The sequence below is a fragment of the Malaclemys terrapin genome, chromosome 1 (genome assembly GCF_027887155.1).
Source record: "Malaclemys terrapin pileata isolate rMalTer1 chromosome 1, rMalTer1.hap1, whole genome shotgun sequence".
Classification (NCBI taxonomy): Eukaryota; Metazoa; Chordata; order Testudines; family Emydidae; genus Malaclemys; species Malaclemys terrapin.
In genome coordinates, this window is record NC_071505.1 from 4,548,545 (window position 1) to 4,573,074 (window position 24,530).

The 24,530-nt window shown below is 57.3% G+C and overlaps 1 protein-coding gene and 1 non-coding gene across 4 annotated transcripts in view; both read left to right on the forward strand.

Annotated features, from left to right (window-relative positions):
* Nucleotides 1–239: 239 nt before the first annotated feature.
* On the forward strand, nt 240–311 carry TRNAP-UGG (transfer RNA proline (anticodon UGG)). Its single transcript has one exon. It is a non-coding gene; the product is annotated as a tRNA-Pro (tRNA).
* A 10,746-nt stretch (nt 312–11,057) lies between these two features.
* CCDC136 (coiled-coil domain containing 136) overlaps nt 11,058–24,530 on the forward strand; it is a 35,529-nt gene continuing 22,056 nt past the window's right edge. For all 3 annotated transcript variants that reach the window (XM_054011521.1, XM_054011399.1, XM_054011474.1), the window contains exons 1-3: nt 11,058–11,140; nt 15,033–15,236; nt 16,337–16,411. In XM_054011521.1, coding sequence (XP_053867496.1) covers nt 11,104–11,140; nt 15,033–15,236; nt 16,337–16,411 — 316 coding nt within the window. In that variant the 5' untranslated portion in view covers nt 11,058–11,103. The remainder of the gene's footprint in view (nt 11,141–15,032; nt 15,237–16,336; nt 16,412–24,530) is intronic.

Genomic DNA, 24,530 nt, shown 5'->3' on the forward strand with positions numbered 1-24,530 from the left:
CCAGCTGTAGCGAATCCTGGCTCAGCGGGTGCAGTGCGACTCAATGGCTGTTTGTCCGGCCTGCAGCCGCAGCTGGCAGTCCCCGTCTGCTCTGCAGACTCCCCAGGCGGGAAGGGGGATGAGGCAGCAGCCAGCCCCGAGTGCTGCCGGGTAGCAAGACCTCAGTGTAACCTGATCACCGGGCTGCTGCTTTGCAGAGGTGGCACCTACAGCAACAGCTGGAAAAAGTGCTCCAGGGTGGCTCGTTGGTCTAGGGGTATGATTCTCGCTTTGGGTGCGAGAGGTCCCGGGTTCAAATCCCGGACGAGCCCTGTTTTGCAATTGAGTATGGGGAGGGTTTCCCAGAGAATTTCCCCTTTGCTCGAGGTGGGGTTGTGAGAACACCCCAGAGGTCAGTGATGCTGGTGGTCATGTGCCTGAATTGTTGTGTCCAGCCAGAGGCCTTTGAGGGGGAGGGATAGCTCAGTGGTTTGAGCATTGGCCTGCTAAACCCAGCGTTGTGAGTTCAATCCTTGAGGGGGCCAGTTAGGGATCTGGATTAAAATCAGTACTTGGTCCTGCTAGTGAAGGCAGGGGACTGGACTCGACTCAATGACCTTCCAGTTCTAGGAGATAGGATATCTTCATTAGTTAATTTATTATTTTTATTCAGGAAAAATCCTCTCCCCCGATCTTGCCGGTGAAAGACACCACTTTGCCGGGTGCTGCCGCAGCAGGTCCGCATGTGCCCCTGTGGCAACGTGGGAATTTCCTGTCGTGTGTCGGTGAAGGAGACGCATGGTGGCACTGACCTCCTTGCCCAGCGATCGGCCCCACTTCACGGGGGCGAAAGGGTTCAATCGCTGCTTTGGGAGCCGAGGGGGCGGGGGGTGTCACGTAACTGTCTGGGGTGGGATTAATGGGCTGGCCGAGACCGACCCAGAGCAAGGGAGAGTCTGGAAAGGCACTAGGAACCCCAAGGCTGGGAAATTCCAGCAGGCGGAAGGTGTGAGCTCAGCGTGGGGCTGCAGGGGCAGGACAATGGACCAAGAGGGGACAGGCGGCTGGGATCAGGGTGCCAGGTTTGTATAATTATTGGTGGTGCCCAGAACGGGTCTAAGCAGAGCCATCCCCTTCATAGGATGGACCAAGGCAACCACCTGGGCCCGCGCTTTGGGGGGGCCCGTGATTCAGGGGAACACAGGGTCCAGGGTGGCCTGGTGGGCTAGCGGGGGGCCTGGTACCAGCATCAGCGAGTGACCCGGCCCCAGCCTGCCCTGCCCTGCTGCCTCCCTTGGAGGAGGGGGCGGAAGCCTGAAAGTGGGAGGGCAGGGGCGGGAGCTTGGGAGAAGGGGTGGAATGGGGGCAGGATGGTGGCAGAGCACAGGTGGGAAGAGGCGGGGCAGGGGCGGGGGCAGTGGCTTGGGGGAAGGGGGTGGAGTGGGGGCGGGGAGAGGTGGGGTGGGCCGTGCTGGGGCTGCTGCTCGCTGCTGCCACTCTTGACCCTGTGTCCCCCTGAAGCACGGGGCCCCCCAAAGCGTGGGGCCTGGGGCGGTTGCCTTGGTCCATTCTATGGACAGGATGGCTCTGAAAATATAGGCCCAAACATTGGTGGAGCCAGGTGTGACGTTACTGACATGCCCTGTGATCTTGTAAATCATTGTTGCAACCACTGTTATATATTTGCAGCAAATATTGGACAAAGGTTGTCGTGTGAGTTGTCTATGGAAAGGTTATGATTTGCTGGTTATGATTACGCGGTCTGTATGTGTGTATCGTTGTAGTGGTTGAATTGGCTAGGTACTTGTATCTCAATGTGTTTTGATTCTAAGTAGCCTCAATGAAGCATTTGGTCAGCTTCTTGAAAAAAGAATTTGCAAGTTAAGTGCCCAGTCAAAAAACACTTAACTGACAATGGACCTTGGGAGACTTCAATCCACATAAGAAGTCTTCCTGGGGACATTCAAGATAGCATGTGGGCACTGGCTGCCAGGCGTAAAGAATTGAGTCATGCATGGACATGTGACTTGCCCATGTGACTCCAAAACTCCATTTTGCTGTAGTTTTCCACAGTAAGAACGAAGAGGTGTCCTTACTCCGGGAAGAGACTATAAAAGGCACCTGCTTTATCTCCATTTTGTCTTCAATCCTGCTTCTTACCTCTGGAGGGACTGTGCTACAAACTGAAACTCTGAACAAAGGACTGACTGACCCATCCCAGCTGTGGGTGTTCCAGAGACTTGATTTGAACCTGCAGTTTATTCCATCACTGCTACAAGCCTGAACCAAGAACTTTGCCATTACTGTATGGAATTGATTCCATTTAAGTGATTCTAGCTCTCATCTGTTTTTCTTTCTTTTTATGAATAAACCTTTAGATTTTAGATTCTAAAGGATTGGCAACAGTGTGATTTGTGGGTAAGATTTGATTTGTATATTGACCTGGGTCTGGGGATTGGTCCTTTGGGATCCGGAGAACCTTTTTTCTTTTACTGGGGACGGGGTATTGGTTTTCATAACCATTCATCCCCATAACGAGTGGCACTGGTGGTGATCCTGGGAAACTGGAATGTCTGAGGGAATTGCTTGTGTGACTTGTGGTTAGCCTGTGGAGTGAGACCGAAGTCCTCTTTATCTGGCTGGTTTGGTTTGCCTCGGTGTGCATAGAAACCCCAGCCTGGGGCTGTGTCTGCCCTGCTCTAAGCAATTTGTCCTGAATTGGCCCTCTCGGAAGTGTCCCATCAAGGGCAGCATCGTTACACCGGGCCCACGTTCCTGAATATTGGTGGAGCACGGGCACCACGGGTCCATATAACCGCTTATGGCGGGGCTCAGACCTGGCCTTTGGGGAGACTCAGGAGCTCGCACCTGGGGCTGGCAGAGACAAGGGGCACGGAGAGAGTGCTGGAAAAGGATTCCCTGGCCGCTTGGCCGGGTGGTGCGTGGGCTTGGCCGGCACGGACTGCCTTCTCCTTCATCTCTCTGCACTGACCTACGGACTTCCCAAGGCCGCGTCCAGTTGACTAATGAACCGTGCTCTGTTAGGGAAAGGCTGCCTGGTGCCCCTGCAAATACTGGCTGAGGTGCCCTGGTCCCTGCAGATCGGACAAGTCTCAGCTGGACGCGCTGGGCAGAGCTCGCGGTGTGAAACGGGAGGGCTGGCATCTCGGAGGCCGCGTGGCCTGCCCTGAAAGATGAGAAGGACCCGCTGGGGATCAGGTCCACTGAAGGGTTCTTCCAAGGGCCTGTTTAAAAGCTGTGGGATCCCCGACAGGCCCATTTTATTATAGTCCAGTCATACCTACAGAACCCAGCCAAGATCAGGACCCCGCTGTGCGCAGACACACGCTCACTCCTGTCCCCTGTTCCTCCACACCGAAGCAGACAAAGGGTACACGGAAGGGAGCCTTAATATCCCCATACTTACAGGCGGGGCTGAGAGAGCAATGGAACGACTCAGCCGGCGTGTTTGGGGCAGGGCTGGGCCATCACTGCAGCTCTGTCACGTCCGAGCCTGTTAGTGTAACTACCAGACTGGCCTAGCTGTCCACCTGGCGTCCCCTAGAAACACAACTCCATGTTAGATCCTCGTGATCCTTCCAGGCCGTTCGAGGGGGTGGGACCATTCACCCCCACGCTCGCGCTCGCGTTGTTTCTGACAGGGCCGTTAGAGAGCACTTCCAACTGGACATTGACAAATTGGAGAGAGTCTGAGCCCCTTGGGCTACCAGAGTCCCTCGCTACCCAGATCTCTGGGCATCTTAGAAACCTCCACCCCCAGCAGCCCCACATCGACCCTGGGCTCTGCCCTGGTCGCTCGCAGCGCTCGTGTCATTGGGGGCGGTGAGGGCTGAAGCAGCCAGTCCCGGCCCACCGAGGCCTGTGAAGATGGCTCTAGGAGAGGCCGCGAGGGGGGAGGCCATGCAGCACCTTGAGCGTTGTGTGACAGGCCTGCCCGGAGGCAGCCGCTTTCCTTACCCCAGTCACCCTCATGCAAAGCTCCCCCGTCCTCCGGCCGCCCTGGCCCACAGTGGAGATCGCAGGCTGTGCCCGGGAAATGGGGTGAGCCGAGCTTCGCCCTCCTTTCTGCTTGAAGGAGGCGGCACGTGCACCCGCCCCTGGAGATCCCAGCCTGGCCAGGCCAGGCAAAAGCTGACCTCCTTCCAGGCTGGGTTACTGGGGGAACCCTGGAGCTGGCCTGGTGCCCCGTTTCCCCCGCCCCGTCCCAGGGACAAGATCGGGCTCAGCGCTAGCAGGGACGAGGCAGGCGGTGGGGAGCTGCGAGGCGGAGCGGCCCCCTCCCCGGAAGGATGAGCAGGTGAAATCAGCTTAATGAGAGGAGCTTGGCTCAGCCCCTGACCCCTTTGGGGGGGGGGATCGAAGGAGGATTAAGGACAAAGGGCTCCCTTGAGCTGCTTACCCCAAACTCCCATTTCCAGCCCAGCAGGCTAATCGGAGCCCGGAGCAGAAACGGACCCACAAGAGCCGCACTCGGCCGAACCCGCCTAGCCCTAGAAATGATCCCAGTTCCATAAGCTCCCCCCTTCCCTCTCTCTTCCCCCTGCCTGGCGCCGAGATCTCGCTCGGCGGCTTTCCCGGGGCTCGTCTCTGACGTGTCCCTCCCCTCGGTGTGTATCTGCGTCTCAGCCCCAGTGGCCGGCCCACCTTGGGCCTTCAGCGCATCTTCCTCTCGCTCTGGCTTTCAGGGATGGGATATTCCTGCCTCACCTTGTTACCGTGGCAATGGGCACTCTAGCAAGGTCAGAGAAGGATAGAAGGGAATCGGAGGATGCTACAGGGTAGCCCGAGCTCGCATTGTGCTGGACGGAAATGGAAAGGACAGCCTCGCTCCCCACCCCCATCCAGCCCCATCTCTAGCTAGTAATCGGCCAAGTGCGTTTCTCTAACATTGTTCTCCATCTAGGATGTCTTTCGAGAGCCTCTGGCTAGACTGTGTGCCTTTCTAGAGCACCTCTCCGTGTGATCAACCAGCGTTGCTCTAAAGAGTCTCTCCTCCTATTTTCCTAGATTCTTGATTGTTCGGAAAAGTTTGGCCTTCTGGATTGTCTGCCTGGTTTTCTAGAGCACATGGGCAGAGGTTCTTAGCGACTGGAATGGCAGAGGGCATCGATCAGTGTGGGAGCTGCTGCCCCCTGGCATTGCATAGTGCTGTGTGATGGGATGAGATACAACGGTCTATTAATATAGCATCATGTGCATATCCCATCCATAACTGCATTAAGTGACTAGTACGGCTGCAAGAATAATGGTGCAAATGCTAGGGAAGGCCAAAGTTAAGGTTGCTCACTTAACCTTAACTCTGCCCCCTTTGCACACATGCATTGTTATGGTGCAGGCTTTAATTTCATGATCACCTTTGGGTACTCAGAAAAGAAAATAGAATATCATAGATAAGTGTATTCAGCATCTCATAACATGTTTTCTATTCTTTTATCCTGGCACTAGTTTCATTATCATACTGGTCATTGTCTTGGTCTGCGCTGGGTTATCTTTGCTCCAAGGTATGTAGCACAATCATTACCTTAGCAGATAAGAACTGTGCATTTTTTTCTCCACCCGCAGCAAGGCCTTTCTGGGGTGTGAGTCAGCGGATCAGGAGGCTAACTTGGGTGGCGTACATCTGCCAGCCAAGTCTGTGTTGTTCCACGTAATCTGTCCTATGTCATATAAGAACATTACCCGGTGTACTTAACTATAAATGACTTTTCTGGGCACTCCGTCATACAGAGTAGGATGCAGCGCTACAAGACACTACCCAGGTACCTAAGGCTGCAGTGAAACATTGTCATAGCTGAGAAATTGTATGTGATCATGTACCTACAGGCTATAGCATAAAGGATGCCTGCAAGGGGGCAGAGTTAAGGTTGCCCATGACCTAACCTCAGTGGTGCCAATTCAGATATTTCTTGTGATGAGGGGGAAAATTCTGGTCTGCCCCCCTGCATCCGGGTCTCCCTCAGCAGGGGAGCCTCCCCTCGCTCTTGCCCCCACAGTGCATGAGACAGTGATCCAGGAGTCAAGGTCTCGGCAGAGTTCCCTACACTGGACTGTACCAGATCAGAGTGTCCGTGCGCCAGGTCGCAGCGCCATTTGGCCCGGCCGCCCCTCCGTCTGGGACAGGAGTGGCTGGGTCAGATTTCAGTGGGACCACACAGCGAGAGCGATGGTCCAGAGCTCTCCGGCAGCAGCTGTACTGGGTTAGTTTGGGACCATGGCTTAAAAGCGATAGAGCCATGCCCCCTCTCCCCCCCGGCAACCTACTGAACTTTGAGCAAGTGCAAAATTCGTGTGTGTGTGTGGGGGGGTATTCCCCCCCCAGCCCCTCCTAATGGGTGCCCCTGACTTAACTGTGTCACAGCCTGATTTTTGAGCACTTATCTGTGCACCCCTAATACTCCCTTAGCCCTGGGTTTTAAGGTGGAATTGCCTCGGGGCTGGGGGGGGGGTGTTTCCTTTTTAGAAAGGTATAAAAAGGCAGCAGGCGAACAAGCCATCACTTAGTCCCAGCAATATGGAGGGTCCCGGCAAGGACCCCGTGCCTTTGGCAGGGCGGCCTCCTGGCCCCATTTCACCATTCACATCCCATCCCCTTGCCGTTTGGATGGCACAGCTGTTCAGAAGAACACCGCGAGATTTTCTTTTTTATCGTGGGGAAATGGATTCCGCCCCTCCCCCCTTCCCCCTAAATTTGGCTCAAACTCCCTCACCCAGAGGCAGAGCCCGCCCTGGGCTACATGAGCCCCATGAGCGGAAGTGAGAAGTGGGATGGGGGAGGCCTCCTTAGCTCGCACAGCACTGCCTGGCTGCTAGGGAAAGACCCCCCGAGAACCAGCCCCTGCCCATCCACTGACTGCAGCGACCGGAGAGAGGACTGGGTGGCGCCAGGGGCTGGGCTGGACTATTGGAGCCACTCGGTTACAGAGGCAGAGGGCCTGAGCGAACCTTTCCCCCTCCAGCTGCCAGGGGTTGCCAATCCAGAAAGAAGCTGGAGGTTTTGGGTGCAATTCCCAGGAACTGGTGCCCACCGCAATCCCCCCGCCGACCGGCAGCCCCGGCATAGGGGAGCTCCCCCAGCATAGGGGTGGGCTGAGGGGTGGCAGGCCCTGCAGCCGGACCGGGCCTGTCTCCCCCTGGGGCGGTGAGCGGCACTAAATACACAGGTGGAGTTTTATCGCGTGCACAGGCCCCTGCTTTACTGTTCTTCTCCAGCAGGGCGGTGAGCAGCTTCGAGTCCCAGCCCGGGGCTGTAGCATAGCCAGGCTGGAGGAGTGCAGCGCGTGGGTATATGGCAACCCGAGCCAGGCCTCGGCCCCCAGGCGAGCCGGGCGGCGGGAGCTGGGATCTCTCCCACTGGGTAAGTGCTCTCGAGACACGGGGGCTAGTGGGGAGAAGTGTGAGCAGAGCCAGGGAACTCAGCAGCTGCAGTATGTCCCGCACCGATGGGGGACTCGGATCTCATGAGCTGAGCAGCACTGGCGGAACCTAGAGGGAAAATCCGCATGCTGCAAGGAGCTCCATTGCGCTCTTCCCACAGCCAGTACCTCGGGGTGGCACTAGGGGGCGCTGTGCTTCAGGGAGCGGGGTGCAGAGCTCAGTAGGGGGCGCTCCCCCAGTGCAGACCCCAATACCCCCGTGTGGCACTAGGGGGCGCTGTGTAGCAAGGAGTGGGGTGCAGAGCTCAGTAGGGGGCACTCCCCCAGTGCAGACCCCAATACCCCCGTGTGGCACTAGGGGGCGCTGTGCTTCAGGGAGCAGGGTGCAGAGCTCAGTAGGGGGCGCTCCCCCAGTGCAGACCCCAATACCCCCGTGTGGCACTAGGGGGCGCTGTGCTTCAGGGAGCGGGGTGCAGAGCTCAGTAGGGGGCGCTCCCTAATGCAGACTCTAATACCCCAGTGTGGCACTAGGGGGCGCTGTGCTTCAGGGAGCGGGGTGCAGAGCTCAGTAGGGGGCACTCCCCCAGTGCAGACCCCAATACCCCCGTGTGGCACTAGGGGGCGCTGTGCTTCAGGGAGCGGGGTGCAGAGCTCAGTAGGGGGCGCTCCCTAATGCAGACTCTAATACTCCCGTGTGGCACTAGGGGGCGTTGTGCTTCAGGGAGTGGGATTCAGAGCTCAGTAGGGGGCGCTCCCCCAGTGCAGACCCCAATACCCCCGTGTGGCACTAGGGGGCACTGTGTGGCAAGGAGTGGGGTGCAGAGCTCAGTATGGGAGCAGTCACCCCTCTGCCTCAATGCTGACCCTTGTGCCCCATTCTGGTGCTAGGAGGTTCCTTGAGGAAGCAAGTGGGGGACTCAGTAGAGGTGCCCCCCAGCTGAGATGGTGCTCACCCCTGTGCCCAGTGGGCGTGACGCTGCAGGGCGCTGTGTGGCTAGATAGGCCACTGTTCAAACGATCCAAGATAAAAACAAGGTCCTGAGCCCAGGGAAGATCCCCTGGCAATTTTTGCAAGGCGCAGGGTGTGAACCCTGATGCCCCGACCAGGTTCCCATTTAGTGATTCCTCTCTTGGGCTAACAAATCGGCTCCTCCAGTTTCAACTGGCTTCTTCTCCACTTCCTGTCGTAGAGCATTGCTGGCCACTGTTTACCAGCGCCACCGTCCCGCCCCAGAGGTGGCTGCATGCCAGCGGGTTAGAGAGGTAGCAATCGGTGAGTGAGGTGTTTGGGGGTCATTTGGCTTGGAAGATGCCACAGCAATGTAAGGTGCACTCTCCTTAACTAACAACACAGACTTCCTTAATTACGGCACTGGGGACTAGAACCGGTCATGAACAGCAGTGTCATGGCAGACTGCCCACCGCCGGACAGAAGGGGAACTTCTCTGCTATGGGTCCTACCAATGGCAATTCTGCTTTAGTTCTGGGGCAGAAGCGGCGGGTTTGGGGGTGCCCCGGAGTCCCAGGCTCGGGGCTCTGGCCCCGCTGGGAACGGAGCCAGGCAGGATTCTGGTGCCGGTTCTCCCCGCAGGGCCACTCCCCGCAGGGCAAGGAGCCTCCTCCGCTTCAGCGCTTCCTGGGTCTGACCTCGGAGCATTCACCCCCCCGCTCACCCCGTGAGCTCCCCGCAGTGAGTCCACCGGGCTGGGATGCCTGGGGCAGCCTCACCCGCCCCCACAGGGGCCCTGCACCCCCACTCCGCAGCCGGCACTGACGCCCAGCCAGCCTAGGGCACATGAAGTTTATATCCGTTACCAGGACACAGAGTATCGGCCATTCTCTGTGCCCAGGCAGCCAGTCGGCATCATACCTGCCCTCTAGGCGTCTCTGCACCGATCACACACCCTTATCCCACCACCTAGACACTTCAGTAACACATGGGGAAACTGAGGCACACAGTCTTCAGAGAAAACATTAAGAACATTCTCACTTTGTCCCAGGGGGGTCAGGGGTTGTGAGGTCCCACCCTGCTCTCGCTGGGAGTGACTCGGCCGTGCAGCCTGGAAAACGATCAGGCTTTCAGAAGGACGCTAGTTTGGTACAATGTTTTAAGACTTGGCACACGTCTTTGAGCCTGCCGGGACCCAAGCCGATGCCAACCTCACTCGGGGCAGCCACAGCGAAGCGTGCTGAATTCCCTGCCCACGGGGGGTCACCCTGCATTGCCAAGGGGAGCTGGAGCCTCACCCTCCAGTCCTGGCAGGGACGGAGAGTGGGGAGCGAGTTCCAGGCCCGTGAGCTTGGCCGTGGGCTCGCCCTTGCCCGGCTGGGCAGCCGGGAGCTCCAAAGGTTCTTTACTGCGAGCCCGGCTTTGGCAGCCACCTCTCCGGAGCAGCGCCCGGTCTATGGCGAAGCGAAGGGGTTCAAAAAGCAGGGGCTGGGTCACTGATGCTCCAGGGGCCTCGCGGGCACTGCCCGCTGCGCGGGGGAAGCAGCGCAGAGCTGGGCCGGGTGGTCCCCGTTGCTGACGGGCTGAGTTGGTTTTTCCAGGCCGGCACTGACCTTTCAGTGCTGGGGGCTGCTGAGTGGTTCGCGGCCATTCCCCACACGGGGGGTTTCTTAGGTCCATCAGCAAGCGCCATGTGATCATGCCCCCTTTGATTGTCGACATCGTAATCAACAGCAGCCCTGGGGGCAACCCTACAATAACAAACCACAGCACGGAGCCCAGCGCTCCTAGGGGCAACCGTACAATAACAAACCACAGCACGGAGCCCAGCGCTCCTAGGGGCAACCCTACAATAACAAACCACAGCACGGAGCCCAGCGCTCCTAGGGGCAACCCTACAATAACAAACCACAGCAGGGAGCCCAGCGGTCAGGGGACGAGGAGCAGAGGGCGGTTGGATAGGGGGTGGGAGTCCCAGGGGGGCTGTCAGGGGGCGGGGCTGTGGATAGGGGAGGGGCAGTCAGGGGACAGGGAGCAGGGGGATTGGATAGGAGGTGGGGTTCCCGGGGGGGGCAGTGAGAGGGCGGGAAGTGGGAGGGGTTGGATAGGGGGCGGTCAAGGGACAAGGAGAAGGGGGGGTTGGATGGGTTGGGGGTTCTGAGGGGGGCAGTCAGGGGGCGGGAAGTGGGAGGGGTTGGCTGGGGGCGGGGGGGGGCAGGCTGTTTGGGGGGGCACAGACTTCCCTACCTGGCCTGCCATACAGATGTGCAACCCCGATGTGGCCTCCCCGCTCATTCCGTGTTGACACCGGTGTGGCGCTAGGGGCGCTGTGCGGGGGGGGGGGGGGGGGGGCAGCGCAGGGGCTCAGCGGGGGGGGGGGGGAGCTCTCCCCTGGCAGCCAGTCTGACCCCAGTGCCCCAGAGCAGCTAAGGGGCAGGGACCCGCCGTCCCGCCCATTCCTGGTCATTGCAGACCAAAGCCCCCAGCCCCAGCCTGTGTGCGTGGGCAGGGCCCAGCCGGCGAAGAGTTAAAGCCCCCCGGGGGGGGCTGACTCCCCCCCCCCGACCTGGAGCGGAGCAGCCCGGCCCGGCTGGGCTCGGGGGGGCTCAGCCCCGGCTGCGGGTCAGGGGGGGGGGGGGGGGGGCGCGCAGCGTCCTGCAGCGGCTCCGCGGGGGCCCGGCTGGAGCCCCGCCCCCAGGCGGGGGGGGGACCCTGCTCCGCCCCCGGCTCCCCCCACCCCCGCCCCGGCTCCGCGTCCGCACAGCGGCTCGGGGAGCGGCCATGGCGCAGCAGCCGGGCCGGAGGCAGGAGCGCGCAGGTCAGTGGGGCTGCAGCCCCCCTCCATCTTTCCATCCCCCCCCCATCTCTCCACCCCCCCCGCCGCCGGACCTTCACCCCTCCCCCCATCTTTCCATTCCCCCCCCCGCCGGACCTTCACCCCCCCATCTCCATCCCTCCGCTGCTGGGCTACCCCCCCCCCCCGCCTGGCCCTCCACTTCTCCCGCATCTCTCCACCTCCCCCCCCCCCCCCCCCGCCGGACCCTTCACCCCCCATCTCTCCATCCCTCCGCCGGACCCCCTCCCGCATCCCTCCACCCCTCCCGCATCTCTTCCCCCCCATCTCTCCATCCCTCCGCCGGACCCCCTCCCGCATCCCTCCACCCCTCCCGCATCTCTTCCCCCCCATCTCTCCATCCCTCCGCTGCTGGGCTGCCCCCCCGCCGGACCCTCCCCGCCTGCCCCGCCACTTCTCCCGCATCTCTCCACCCCCCGCTTCCCCGCCGGACCTTCTCCCCCCCATCTCTCCATCCCTCCGCTGCTGGGCTACCCCCCCTCCCGCCTGGCCCTCCCCTTCTCCCGCATCTCTCAACACCCCCCCCCCCGCCGGACCCTTCACCCCCCCCCATCTCTCCATCCCTCCGCTGCTGGGCTCCCCCCCCAGCCTGGCCCTCCACTTCTCCCGCATCTCTCCGCCCCCCCCCACCCGCCGGACCCTTCACCCCCCCCCCCATCTCTCCATCCCTCCGCTGCTGGGCTACCCCCCCCCCGCCTGGCCCTCCACTTCTCCCGCATCTCTCCGCCCCCCCCCACCCGCCGGACCCTTCACCCCCCCATCTCTCCACCGCTCCCGCATCTCTCCATCCCCTCCCCCCCCGCATTTCTCCATCCCCCCCCCATCACTTCATCTCTCTTCTGCTGGGATGCCTCCCATGCCTCCCGTGCCGGGCCCTCCACCCTCCTCCCCACAGTGCCCCACCGTGCAGGGAGGGGATGGGATGGGAGTGAGCTGCCTGGCTAGGACCAGGGGCCGGGCTGTGGTGACCTCGGGGTGCCTGGCTGGGATTGGGGGCCGGGGTGCGGTGACCTGGGGGTGTCTGGCTGGCACTGGGGGCCGGGCTGCGGTGACCTGGGGGGTGTCTGGCTGGGATCGGGGGCCGGGCTGCGGTGACCTGGGGGTGTCTGGCTGGCACTGGGGGCCGGGCTGCGGTGACCTGGGGGGTGTCTGGCTGGGATCGGGGGCTGGGCTGCGGTGACCTGGGGGTGCCTGGCTGGGATTGGGGGCCAGGCTGCGATAACCTGGGGGTGCCTGGCTGGCACTGGGGGCCGGGGTGCCTAGCACAACGCTCTGTCTGGATGGGACTGCCCTGCCGGCATGGTGATGGGCATTTAGGGGCACCGTGGCTTGGCAGTGTCGGGGGAGGGCTGTGCAGCTCCCCTGGGGGCACATCTGTGCATGTCACCCTGCGAGGGGATAAGAGCCCACTGCTCGCATTTGCCGAGGGAGCGCTCCTTTAGCTCCGGTGGGAGCAGCCCAGCTGTTTGTTGCAAAGGGACTCAGGTTCTAGTCCTGACTCCCTAGAATGGAGGCCTGGTGCCCCTTGACTACAGCGGGGCGGTATGATGGGGCTCCTGCAGCCAGGCTCTGTGCCGGGCGACTCCCCTCCATCCCTGGGAGCTCAATGCACATTGGCTGTGTTCCCTCCCCCCCCCCCCGGAATGGCACATGACCCAGTTATGTAATTAACTTGTGGTCACAGACGAGGCGCTATCTCTGGGTCTGGGGGGCCGAATGTCCCAGCCCTGCAGCCTCCACCCTCCCTAGGGTGACCAGGGCTACGCGGAGGGAGAGGAGATGCTGGAATGGGTCCGTGTGTGGGGCATGGAGGGGCCCCTGTCCAGTAGGTGATCAGAGCCCCGGAAAATAGACTGTAGGGGAGGATCCCGCACTGGCCCCTGGAGTGGGGGGACAGGCCGGCTCCCCAGTCCTGACGCCCCCAGTCTGTGAGCAGAGGCGATGGCACCATGGTGCTCTGTCCTGCCCGGGCACCTGAGCACATGAAGGCGCGTTACAGACATTCAGCCTCAGAATCCCCTGCCCCTGCAAACTCAGGGAAAAGCATCGGTGACAGGATTGGAACCCAGGAGTCCTGGCTCCCAGCCCCCTGCTCTACCCACCAGCCCCCACTCCCCTCCCAGAGCTGGGGGCAGAACCCCAGAGCACGTGTGTGTTGGGGGGCAGATTGGGGGTGCCAGGGAGCAGTCCCTGAGCTCACACCCCAGATGTGCTGTCACAGCCCAGCAGCGGATGGGGGTGTGGGGGGAGTTGCCCTTTGAGTGCAGCGTCCTGGCTAGGGTCAGCATGGGCTCTCTGGGCTGCCCATTCCCACTGGGGCAGGGGCTGTGCGGGGCCGGACCCGGGCTGATTTCCTGCCATCACTTCCCCCTTGCTGGGCAGCAACTCTGCACCAAGGGTCAGCTTGGAAAAGAACAAGGGGATGGACTCTCCCAAGCTCCGCCCAAGATGCAAGCTCCTCCCACTTGGGCCTGAGCGCGTCAGCGGGTTGCTTGGGTACCTGCCATCAGTAGGTTTCAGAGTCAGTGCCCCTGGGGTGGGCTGGTGGCGGTGCCCATTGCGCCGAGCTGTCTGCAGGCACAGGCAGGTGGCACTTCGTCGCCCAGGCTGGGCCCTGCGTCCACCTGCCTCATCTCCCCTCCTTCTGCGACTTTCACTGTCAGCTCCCCCCTCGATTCACTCTCGTCTCTTCCCCTGCTCCAGCCACGCTCTCCCTTCCGTGCACAGGGCAGCAGTTTGCAGTCTGTGCAGCCCTTGAAGGGCCTGGCCAAGAGTGGCATAGCAGAGGGGGCTGCAGATCAGGACTGAGGTGCATTGGTAGAGCTGGGGGGGAGCCCGGGTCAGGAGTGAGGGGTGCTGGCAGAGCTGGACGGTGGTGGTGGGGGAAATGTTGACTTGTTGGGCATCCCAACCCCCTGCCCCTCCCCCGAGCACACTCCGGAGGGGGGGGTCCAAGCCGCCCCCAGGGGCCCAGCCAGTAGGTGGCAAAGGTGAAATTCCCGCAGGTTCTGGCAGCTGATGTCTCTGGGTTCCCCTCAGTTGTCATGGGAACAGGAGCGTAATTGACAGCGGGGGCCCAGTGCAAAAAATAGATCAGTGTTAAAAATAGCCAATAGGCTAGTGGGGGGCGAGAGGCTGAATGAACCAGCCCGGAGACCTGCCCCCCCACGGTGCCCCTGTCGGGCTGGGTCTGATTGACAGTGTGGGGGAGGCTGCCTGAACGTGTGGAGCGGGCGTGGTGTGGGCACACCTGCTTCGTGCCCCCAGAGGGGTGTCCTGGCCCATGGGTGTGGGGAGCTTGGTGGGCCCCGCTGCCAGGCCAGGTGGGCATCTCGAAGGGTGAGCTCTGTTGGGGGAGCGGGCTGCATGTGTCTGTGAGACCCTTGCTACCACTGCCCGGCTCTGCCCAGCCCGGCTCTGGGTATTGGTTCAGCCCAGAGCTGCAGTAATGGCGGGTAGGAGGGGTGCAGGATGGACCTGGGGGCAGAGCTGGGTGGGGCACCCAGGACGGGGGTCAGCTCTGGATGGACCTCAGGAGGTAGCCACCTCCCCTTTTCATCCTTGTGGCTGCCTGTGGGCCCAGTGCCGCCCGCTACCATCAGGTGGAGTCAGTGGGTCACGTGCGGCGTGGCGGAAGCTGCTTCTCCAGCCGGGCCAGGGTGACCTTTGCCCCTCCGCACTGCAACGACTCAGAGGTTTGTCTCTGCCGAGGGCTCAGGCTGGCATGGCCGGGGGGGGGCCTGGCTCCCTGGTGCAGAGGGCACTGGTGCAAGCCGTGACCCGGGGGACGAGCAGCGAGTGCATTGCGAGGGGCTGGAGGCCGGCGGCAGGTGGCTCATGCAGCGTTCCTTGCCAGGTGACGTGGATGCCCCGGACCCGGAGGAAGAAGAGGAGGAGGATGTGGGGAACCTGGGCTCCATGGAAGAGGACGAGAAAGAGCTGGACCTGACGGACCAGGAGATGGAAGACCTGAGGGCCCAGTTGTTGCAGCTCCTGGAGGAGCTGGAGGAGGCGCGGGAGCTGGCAGTGAAGCACGAGGACGATTCACTGGAGCTACAGGGTAAGGGCGGCACGTGCTGGCTCGGGGCCACGCGGAGTTGTGTGAGCAGGAGAGCACAGGAAGGTGACTTGTGTGCACAGGGTGTCAGCTCTCGTGAACTGGCACGGGCCGCGGCACGGTGCATGTTCACAGAATCATATAGACCTCAGGAGGTCGTCTAGTCCAACCCCCTGCTCAAAGCAGCACCAACCCCAACTAAATCATCCCAGCCAGGGCTTTGTCAAGCCGGGCCTTAAAAACCTCTAAGGATGGAGATTCCACAACCGCCCTAGGTAGCCCATTCCAGTGCTTCACCGCCCTCCTAGTGAAATAGTGTTTCCTAATATCCAACCTAGACCTCCCCCACTGCAACTTGAGACCATTGCTCCTTGTTCTGTCGTCTGCCACCACTGAGAACAGCTGAGCTCCATCCTCTTTGAAACCCCCTACAGGTAGTTGAAGGCTGCTATCAAATCCCCCCTCATTCTTCTCTTCTGCAGACTAAACAATCCCAGTTCCCTTAGCCTCTCCTCGTAAGTCATGTGCCCCAGCCCCCTAATCATTTTTGTTGCCCTCCGCTGGACTCTCTCCAATTTGTCCACATCCTTCTTGTAGTGGGGGGCCCAAAACTGAATGCAATACTCCAGGTGTGGCCTCACCAGGTCTCTGTCATGTTCTCTCAAGTCCCCATGCATGGGGCGCCAGGGGGTCTTGTGATCTCTCGTGAGCACTGTGGGGCACGGGGGGCTTGTGCTTGCACAGGTTCCTATGCACGGCCCCTCAGTGCCATGTGCTTTCCCATTCCCTTGGGCGGGCTGGGGTCCACGCAGGACTCCCAGCCCCTCCAGCAAGGGGCCCAGAGATCCAGCTGTCCTTGTCCTTCCCATGTCCCTTCTGCCTCTCTCCAGACGCTCGCTCGCAGGGCGGCTGAGGGTGATTCTCCCTCTCCCTGTGGAGTGCTCAGCTGGACTCATGTCCCCCAGGGACGTCCCACCCTGTGCACCGTGGCCCAGCTGAGGCCCTGGGGGCCTGCAGCCCCGTCCCTCTGATCAGCATGGCAGGGCGGGTGCAGGACCAGGGCCTCCGCGCGCTCTCTGCTGACCTCGCCCTCTCTGCTGCAGGCTTGTTGGAGGACGAGCGACTGGCCAGCGCCCGGCAGGCTGAGATCTTCACCAAACAGATCCAGAGGCTTCAAGGTAACCACCCCCTTGCCCAGCAGTGAGTTCCACAGGTTAATTATTGCCTGTGCTGGGGATAAAACGGTTTCCTTTGCTTCCTGGTCACTTTACTGGCATGCCGTGGGTGCGCTTGTTCCCAAACCTGGATATTTACACTGGTGTATTGGCCGGGGCCTTCCCTGAGCGAATGGCCTTTCACATGTCTTGCCTTCCATAGTGTTCTGACTCGCCTGGAAATTAGACAGTGCCGTGGCTGGCGATGGGCTCATTCGACAGACAGTTAATCCCAATGTCTTGGCCAAATTCCAACTCAGGCAATTCCATTCTCGCTCCTTCCATCCCCTTGAAACAAGATTCCCCGTCGCTTCCTGTCCTGAACGGCTAGGCAGCGTTGCTGTGTGCCTTTGAACAGCTGCCAGGCCCTGGCCCAGCAGTGGCCGCCCATCACTGCTTGGCTGGGTGATCAGTTGGTTTTGCGGTTCTCTTTCAGGGGCAGTGTGGACAGGCAGGGCTGCTTGCCGGCTCCCCATCGGGCATCTGCCACTGGCCTCCAAAGTGTTTGGAGACTGTCGGTCACGAGCCAGTGCGAGAAACGGGGCCTTTCCCCGCTCTGGGGCCACGCCCCGGGCTCCCCGATGGCCCCTGCTCCCAGGCACACGCAGCGCCCCCTAGGGGTGTCAGCTCAGAGGCCTTGGGGGAGGCACGGCTGAGCCATCTGCTGCTGCTCTAAACAAAGCGCTCGTAAGATAGGGGACCGGTGCCCCAGGAAGCTCAGGGGGCTGTATACTGGCTAGTTCGGCACAAAGGGCAATACCCCATGCATCCAGCTCTACCCCACCTCCTACGGCAGGTCTGTGGGGCCTTCCTCGGGCTTGTGGGGGCCCAGACTGCTGGTTATCACTTGGGGCAGGCCTTGGGGCTGCTCTGATCTGTGCTGGTGGCTTTCATGGATTAAAAACTGGCTAAGTGCTAGGGCTCGCCCTGCTCGCCATGTGGTAGCCACTTTGGTGCCAGGGTATTGGAGAGACAAGCGGGGGAAGGGAATGTCTTTTAGCGGAGCCCTGCTGACGTGGACAAGCTTCGGGCTTCCCCGAGCTCTTCTCTAGGGCGGGGAAGGGAACCAGAGCAGGTGAGCGAGATACAAGGTGGGCCAGATCAGGCAGACGGGGCTCACGCCCAGGACAGCCTGGCCCAGCTTGGCCCAGTATTTTGCTGGGACGCTCTGGTTCCCTTCCCCAGACCTCAGGAGGCGCTCGGGGGAGCACAGAAGCTTGTCTGGGCCACTAACGGAAGAAAACAAATGACCCCCTCCCCCGTGACTCGGGTCGCCCGCTGTCGGTGTAAACGGGGAGCCAGCAGTGACGGGGTGTTTCCAGTGGGCTCCTGGCCCTGTGCCAGTTCATTAATGACCCGGGAGGAAACAGTCACTCCTCCCTGGCAGCTTGCAGAGGGCCCAGAGACAGGGGAGCAGGGGGGAGAAGAGGACAGGCCAGAGACACGGAGCAAGCTGGGTTATCGGGCACAAGTGCATTTCAATACAGCCGAAGTGGGGTCCTCTGCGTCCAGAGCCCCCCCCTCATGGCCAGGGGTGGCTCTGCAGTGCCCTGTTAGTTCCTTCCAAACTCCACCAGGGACTGCCTCGCACGCCCCACAGCCCTTTGCTCCGGAAGGAACCACAGAGTCCCAGGACGGCCCCCCTGGTGTGAGCCTCCCCTCGGGTCCTCCCACGCTTTCCCTGCCTGCGGCCTCACGAGGGGAACCCCAGAGCTCAGGCCTTTCGGCTGGAGTGTGCCCACGCCCGGCAGTCTCCAATTCACCCTGCCCCAGGCCCTTCTGCTTTGGCTGGAGCCAGATTCCTGGCCTAGGGGTCCAACCCTCCGGTGTCAGGGTCTTCTGCCCATCTTCTTCCTGCCCTGCGCTCCAGCCAGCTACTGCCCTTCATAGGAATCGCCCGATCCAGCCCAAGGGTGCCTCGGTAGTTCAGCTAGCCCCAGATCCGCCCGCCCGTAAGGGGCAAGTCGCCCTGGTACGGGGTGAGGCTGTGTCCAGAAGGGCTCATGCGATCCTTGGATGCAGAAGTAGGCACAGGGAGGATAAATTACGTCTGTGTTTGGCACTGGTGCGGCCGCGGCTGGAATCCTGGGTCCTGCTCTGGAGTCTACAATTCAAGAGGATATTGAGAAGTTGGAGAGGGGCCAGCGAAGCAGCAGGAGAACGATAAAGGATCGGAGGAGCGGTTCTCAACTGGGGTTACTGTTTGCCAGAAGCTGGGAATGGGCGACAGGGGATGGATCACTTGATGATTCCCTGTTCTGTTCATTCCCTCTGGGGCACCTGGCATTGGCCCCTGTCGGAAGACAGGATACTGGGCTAGATGGACCTTTGGTCTGACCCAGTAGGGCCTGTCACAGAGTCCCCGGGCGATGCTCTGGAACTGCTCCCTACGAAGCCAGGCAGGACTCCGGGGAGTCTCCTCTCTCGGAGCAGACTGGCTCCACAGCTTCCACCTTCCTGGGTCTGACCTCAGAGCATTCAGCATCCTCTGCCCCTCCGTGCGCTTCCCCCAGCGAGTCTGCCCGGGCGGGGTCCTGGGGCAGCCAGAGGTCCTGCCCCCCAACTCCGCAGTCAGACAGGACTCTCAGCCAGCCGGGAACACAGAAGGTTTATTAGACGACAGGAACAGAGTCTAAAACAGAGCTTGTAGGTACAGAGAACGACCCCTCAGTTAGGTCCATCTGGGGGGGGGGGTAGGGAGCCCAGACCCCGGTTCTGGGCCTCCCTCCGTTTCCCCAGCCAGATCTCAACTGACCCCCCCTCCAGCCCCTCCTCTGGCCTGGCCTTTGTCTCTTTCCCGGGCCAGGAGGTCACCTGATCTCTTTGTTCTCCAATACCTTCAGTTGGCACCTTTGCAGGGGAGGGGCCCAGGCCATCAGTTGCCAGGAGGCAGGGCTCATTCTCTGTGCAGACAGCATCACACCTGCCTAGGGCTCTGCAACAATCACACCCCCTTATCCCACCACCTAGATACTTAAGAACGGCATGGGGAAACCGAGGCACACACAGTATTTGGAGAAAACATTAAGAACATTCCCACTTCATCACAGGGCCATTCTTATGTACCCCTGAGGGCACATAGAGGTCTTCCGGGGGTACATCAACTCATCTAGATATTGGCCTAGTTTTACAACAGGCTACGTAAAAAGCACTAGCGAAGTCAGTACAAACTCAAATTTCACCCAGATGAAATGAGAAAGTCGGCAATTTGTCAGGACTGGGGTGCTGGGTCACATTTGTAGTTTTATGTCCGATTTTGTAAGCAAGTCATTTTTAAGGGAGGTGAAACTTGGGGTACACAAGACACGTCTGACTCCTGAAAGGGGTCCAGTCGTCTGGAAGGGTTGAGAGCCCCTGGATTAGAAAACATGCCCTAGGGAGATAGAGGGGACAAGGTGGGCAAGGTATTATCTTGTATTGGACCAACTTCTGTTGGCCAAAGAGACGAGCTTTCGTACCACACAGAGCTAGGGTGACCAGACGTCCTGGGGTTATTGGGACCATCCTCATATTAGGGGCTTTGTCTTATATACACAGCTAGACCCCCCCCAAAAGAAAAGTGCTCCAGTTTTTCACGCTTGCCATCTGGTCGCCCTACCCAGAGCTCTTCTTCTGGTCTGTGATAGTGACAGACTCAAGGAGCTCCACAAAGTGATCTCAGTCGGTAAGTACCTACCGGGGAACAGATATCTGCTAGCAGGCTCGTCAGCCTTGCAGAGAAATGTGTCCTGCGACCCAGTGGCTGGAAGGTGAAGCTCGACAAATTCAGAGTAGAACTAAGGCGTGGGCATTTCGCCCAGTGTCTGCAATTAACCATTGGGCCGGGTTACTAAGGGTCGTGGTGGATTTTCCTTCACTGACCATTTTTCAGTCAGGACGGGATGTTTTTCGAAAAGCTCTGCTCCAGGCTTTACTTGAGGGCTGTTCTCTGGCCTTTGTTATAGGGGCGGTCATAGGGCCGGCACTTCCATTTCAGCGACCTAGGCGGTTGCCTAGGGCACCAGGATTTGGGGGGGCGGCAATTGTTGTACTTAAAGTACTGCACAGGATTTTTTTAGGGGGAATAAGACAAAACGCCACATTTATTAGTAATACATGTATTCATTAACACTGTATTATATGCATATAATATATTACACTTACACACACACACACACAAACCCATTTCGTTTTGTTGTTACCAATTAGTTGCTCCCCTTAACTTCACTGGCCAGGTGAGTTAGATGGGGGAGGGGGTGGAGCCGGGCTTTTGCCGATCCGGATCGATGCTCCCATGTTGACAAGACGAGACCCGGGGTTTTTTGCAAGACACCGCACTTTTATATTAGCTTTTTTTTTATGCAAATCTAGACCAGATTTAAACTTTGTGTTTGTGTTTATTGGTTTTTTGTGCTGCTTTTTTTTGAGTGTTGTTTCAATGCTGCAAAGAGGGTGTTTCCAAAAGAAGGTGCTTGCTTCTAACCCCCGAGGCTGTGGGTATGTCTGCTTGTCTTTAATGAGCCCACTTGACACGTTTTATTGTTTTTGGGTCTGGCTCCCAGCCCCTCTCCAACAGTTGAGGCTGTTTGGAGGTGCTGCCTTCCATGCCTTGCTCATCCACACCTCATTCATTCAACAAGGCAATTGATTAAGAGTGTGGGGGGGGAAGAGCTCTTGTTCTACTGCTAGCAAAAAGAAATGTTTTTTTTATTTTATTTTATTCTTAGGGGCTATAATATTATACCAAGGGCAATGCAAAGTTTCGAAATGAGGCTTTGATACAAAGTTCCATGAAAACAGAGGTCACACGTGGGTAGACCCACCACAAGGTTATATGAAGAGGCACAATGTAAAGTTATATGAAAATTATTAGAGATTGATTTACATTGTTTCCCTTTTGACCTCTCAAGAACAATTCTTGAGTGGTCACCATATACATTTTTTGTATTTGTTGCAAACAAACCAAACAATTATAACCAGGTGAATATAACTAAAACCATTACAATTGACTAAACACCAGATATAACATAAACACAAATGCAAACAATTATAATTATAATAATTGGAAATACAACAAAACCATTACCATTTTAATAATTGGGTACATTGACAAACAAAATGAGGCCCAAGTTTGATGCTGCAATAGCCATTAAACAATAAAAGTCACTGAGGTCAGGACTTTCTTAAGCACACACAACAAATAAGATTTTGTAGGAGTACCACAGTTGTTATGCAAGGTTAAGCTGATTTGGACTTAAACTAACATTTAGTTGCTAAAATGTTGTAGAATTTTTTATTTTTAACAGTTGTTTTTAGAGGTTTTTGGGGACCTGAAAGATGGGGCCATACAATTATGGGCCAAGGTTTTACAGGTTATGGGGGCCCAAGAACTACCCTTTAGGGCTTGGGGAAATAGAACCAGAGTGCATAGAGGAAAGTGTGGAATGAATAATAATACAAGCAAATGTAACTAACAATACAAATGTATCAAGAACAAAAATTAACAACAAAATGATTATTAGAGAACCTGACAAAACAAAACAACCCTGATGCACTGGGGACCAAAGTTTTTTGGAGACAAGTGGTGATTGATAAGTTGGATGGAGATGGGGGAAGTAGAGAGAGGAAAAGACATTTGCCCTGTCTAGTGTAGTATTTTCTTTTTTTTTTGGACCCAATGCTAGCACAGGACACCACTAGAGACAGACACAGAACATGCAACACACAACACTGAACACAGACTTTGTCATGACACTATAACCATGGTATTTTATAACTCTTCAGCTGGTACCAGCTCTCCTGATGTTTTGGTTCAGAGCCTGAAAGATAGAAGCTTGGAAACAAATTAGCACAGTGCTTTTACCATGGCAGAACCTGCTTGGTCTCTGCCACAGTGTGTTTGGTACTTGGGGCTGCACAAATGCTAATTAAGTGGTGCATTTCTTGTGAGTGTAAATTTTTCCTTTTTTTTTTTAGTAAAAGGGCGTTTACACTTCATTTAGAAAAAAAAAAATTGTTTTAAAATCTCCAGCCATTTTGCCATGGCCTGGAGATCTGAGGCAGAAGCAGGCACTGTTGTTAACTGTTTTAATGGCATTTTGGCCCTGGGAGGAGGAATTTACCCAAATATCCCCCTTCCCAATCTCCAGAGCGGGTCCCAAAGGTCTGCCCCCTTCTGGGGTTTTAAATGTTTTTTCTCCTGATGTTACTGCTGCTGTAAGATTTGAGAGTGCTGTTTTAACTTTTTGTACCCAACCTGTTTTTTAGTTTTTTTATTTATTGCTTGCCTGGGCCCGATCCTGCTTTTTTTAATAAACAGTTCCTTTTCCTGGGCACAAGCCTTGTTCCACTACCAATTTAGCAAGGAGGGTGGGCTTTTTAACTAGCCCCCACCCTTCCTGGTTCCGTTTTTTAAACATTTTTTTTAAAATTGTGAAATTACCACAATATTACTTACCAAAACAAAACAAACAAACATAAACCACACTACACTGCCCAAACTCCTATATCCTTCAGAGTTTGGTTTAACAGAACAAGATCTGCATCTTATGATTTTAACCCACTCTGGGCCAGAGGGAGAGACGCTAAGCTTTCCTCTGTGGTTTATACACCAATTATACAAATCCTTCCCCGGATTAGATCCTTCCCCGGATCAGAGTGAGAAACACTAAGTTTTTCTTTTTAGCTCAGGCTTTCTATGGCTGAGGGTGTATGTACCTCTATAACACAATTCAAACCTAAACTCCTATATCCTTCAGAGTTTGGTTAGATCCTTCCCCGGATCACAGTGAGAAACACAATTCAAACCTAAACTCCTATATCCTTCAGAGTTTGGTTAATTAACTGAAAGTTTACACTCTTTTTCCTCTAGTGCCAGGCTTGCTAAAGCTGGCGGTGTGCACACCAGTTTTATAATAACTGTGGGTTCTATGCTTGCTCCCCCTTTCGCATTCTCCACCAAAATGTTGTACTTAAAGTACTGCACAGGATCTTTTCAGGGGGAATAAGACAAAATGCCACATTTATTAGTAATACATGTATTCATTAACATGGGTTCTATGCTTGCTCCCCCTTTCGCATTCTCCACCAAAATGTTGTACTTAAAGTACTGCACAGGATCTTTTCAGGGGGAATAAGACAAAATGCCACATTTATTAGTAATACATGTATTCATTAACACTGTATTATATGCATATAATATATTACACTCACACACACACACACACACACACACTCCATCTTGTTGTTACCAATTAGTTGCTCCCCTTAACTTCACTGGCCAGGTGAGTTAGATGGGGGAGGGGGTGGAGCCGGGCTTTTGCCGATCCGGATCGATGCTCCCATGTTGACAAGACGAGACCCGGGGTCCTTTGCAAGACACCTCACTTTTTATAGCAGCTTTCCTCTTATGCAAATCTATACCAGATTCAGACTCTGTGTCTGTGTCCATTGGTCCTTTGTGCTGCTTTCTTTTGAGTGTTGTCCCAATGCTGCAAAGAGGGTGTTTCCAAAAGAAGGTGCTTGCTTCTAACCCCCGAGGCTGTGGGTATGTCTGCTTGTCTTTAATGAGCCCACTTGACACGTTTTATTGTTTTTGGGTCTGGCTTCCAGCCCCTCTCCAACAGTTGAGGCTGTCTGGAGGTGCTGCCTTCCATGCCTTGCTTATCCACACCTTATTCATTCAACAGGGCAATTGATTAAGAGTGGGGGGGGGGAAGAGCTCTTGTTCTACTGCTAGCAAAAAGAAATGTTTTTTCTATCTTATTCTATCCTTAGGGGCTATAATATTATACCAAGGGCAATGCAAAGTTTTTAAATGAGGCTTTGATACAAAGTTCCATGAAAACAGAGGTCACACGTGGGTAGACCCACCACAAGGTTATATGAAGAGGCACAATGTAAAGTCATATGAAAATTATCAGAGATTGATCTACACAATTCGGCGGTAGGGGGTCCTTCCGCACTCCGGGTCTTCGGCGGCAATTCTGCGGCAGGTCCTTCACTCGCAACGGGACCCACCATCGAAGTGCCCCGAAGACCGGGAGTGCTAGGGCACTCCTAGGGCGCTAAAAACCCTGACGCCGCTCCTGGGCGGTCAGACGAG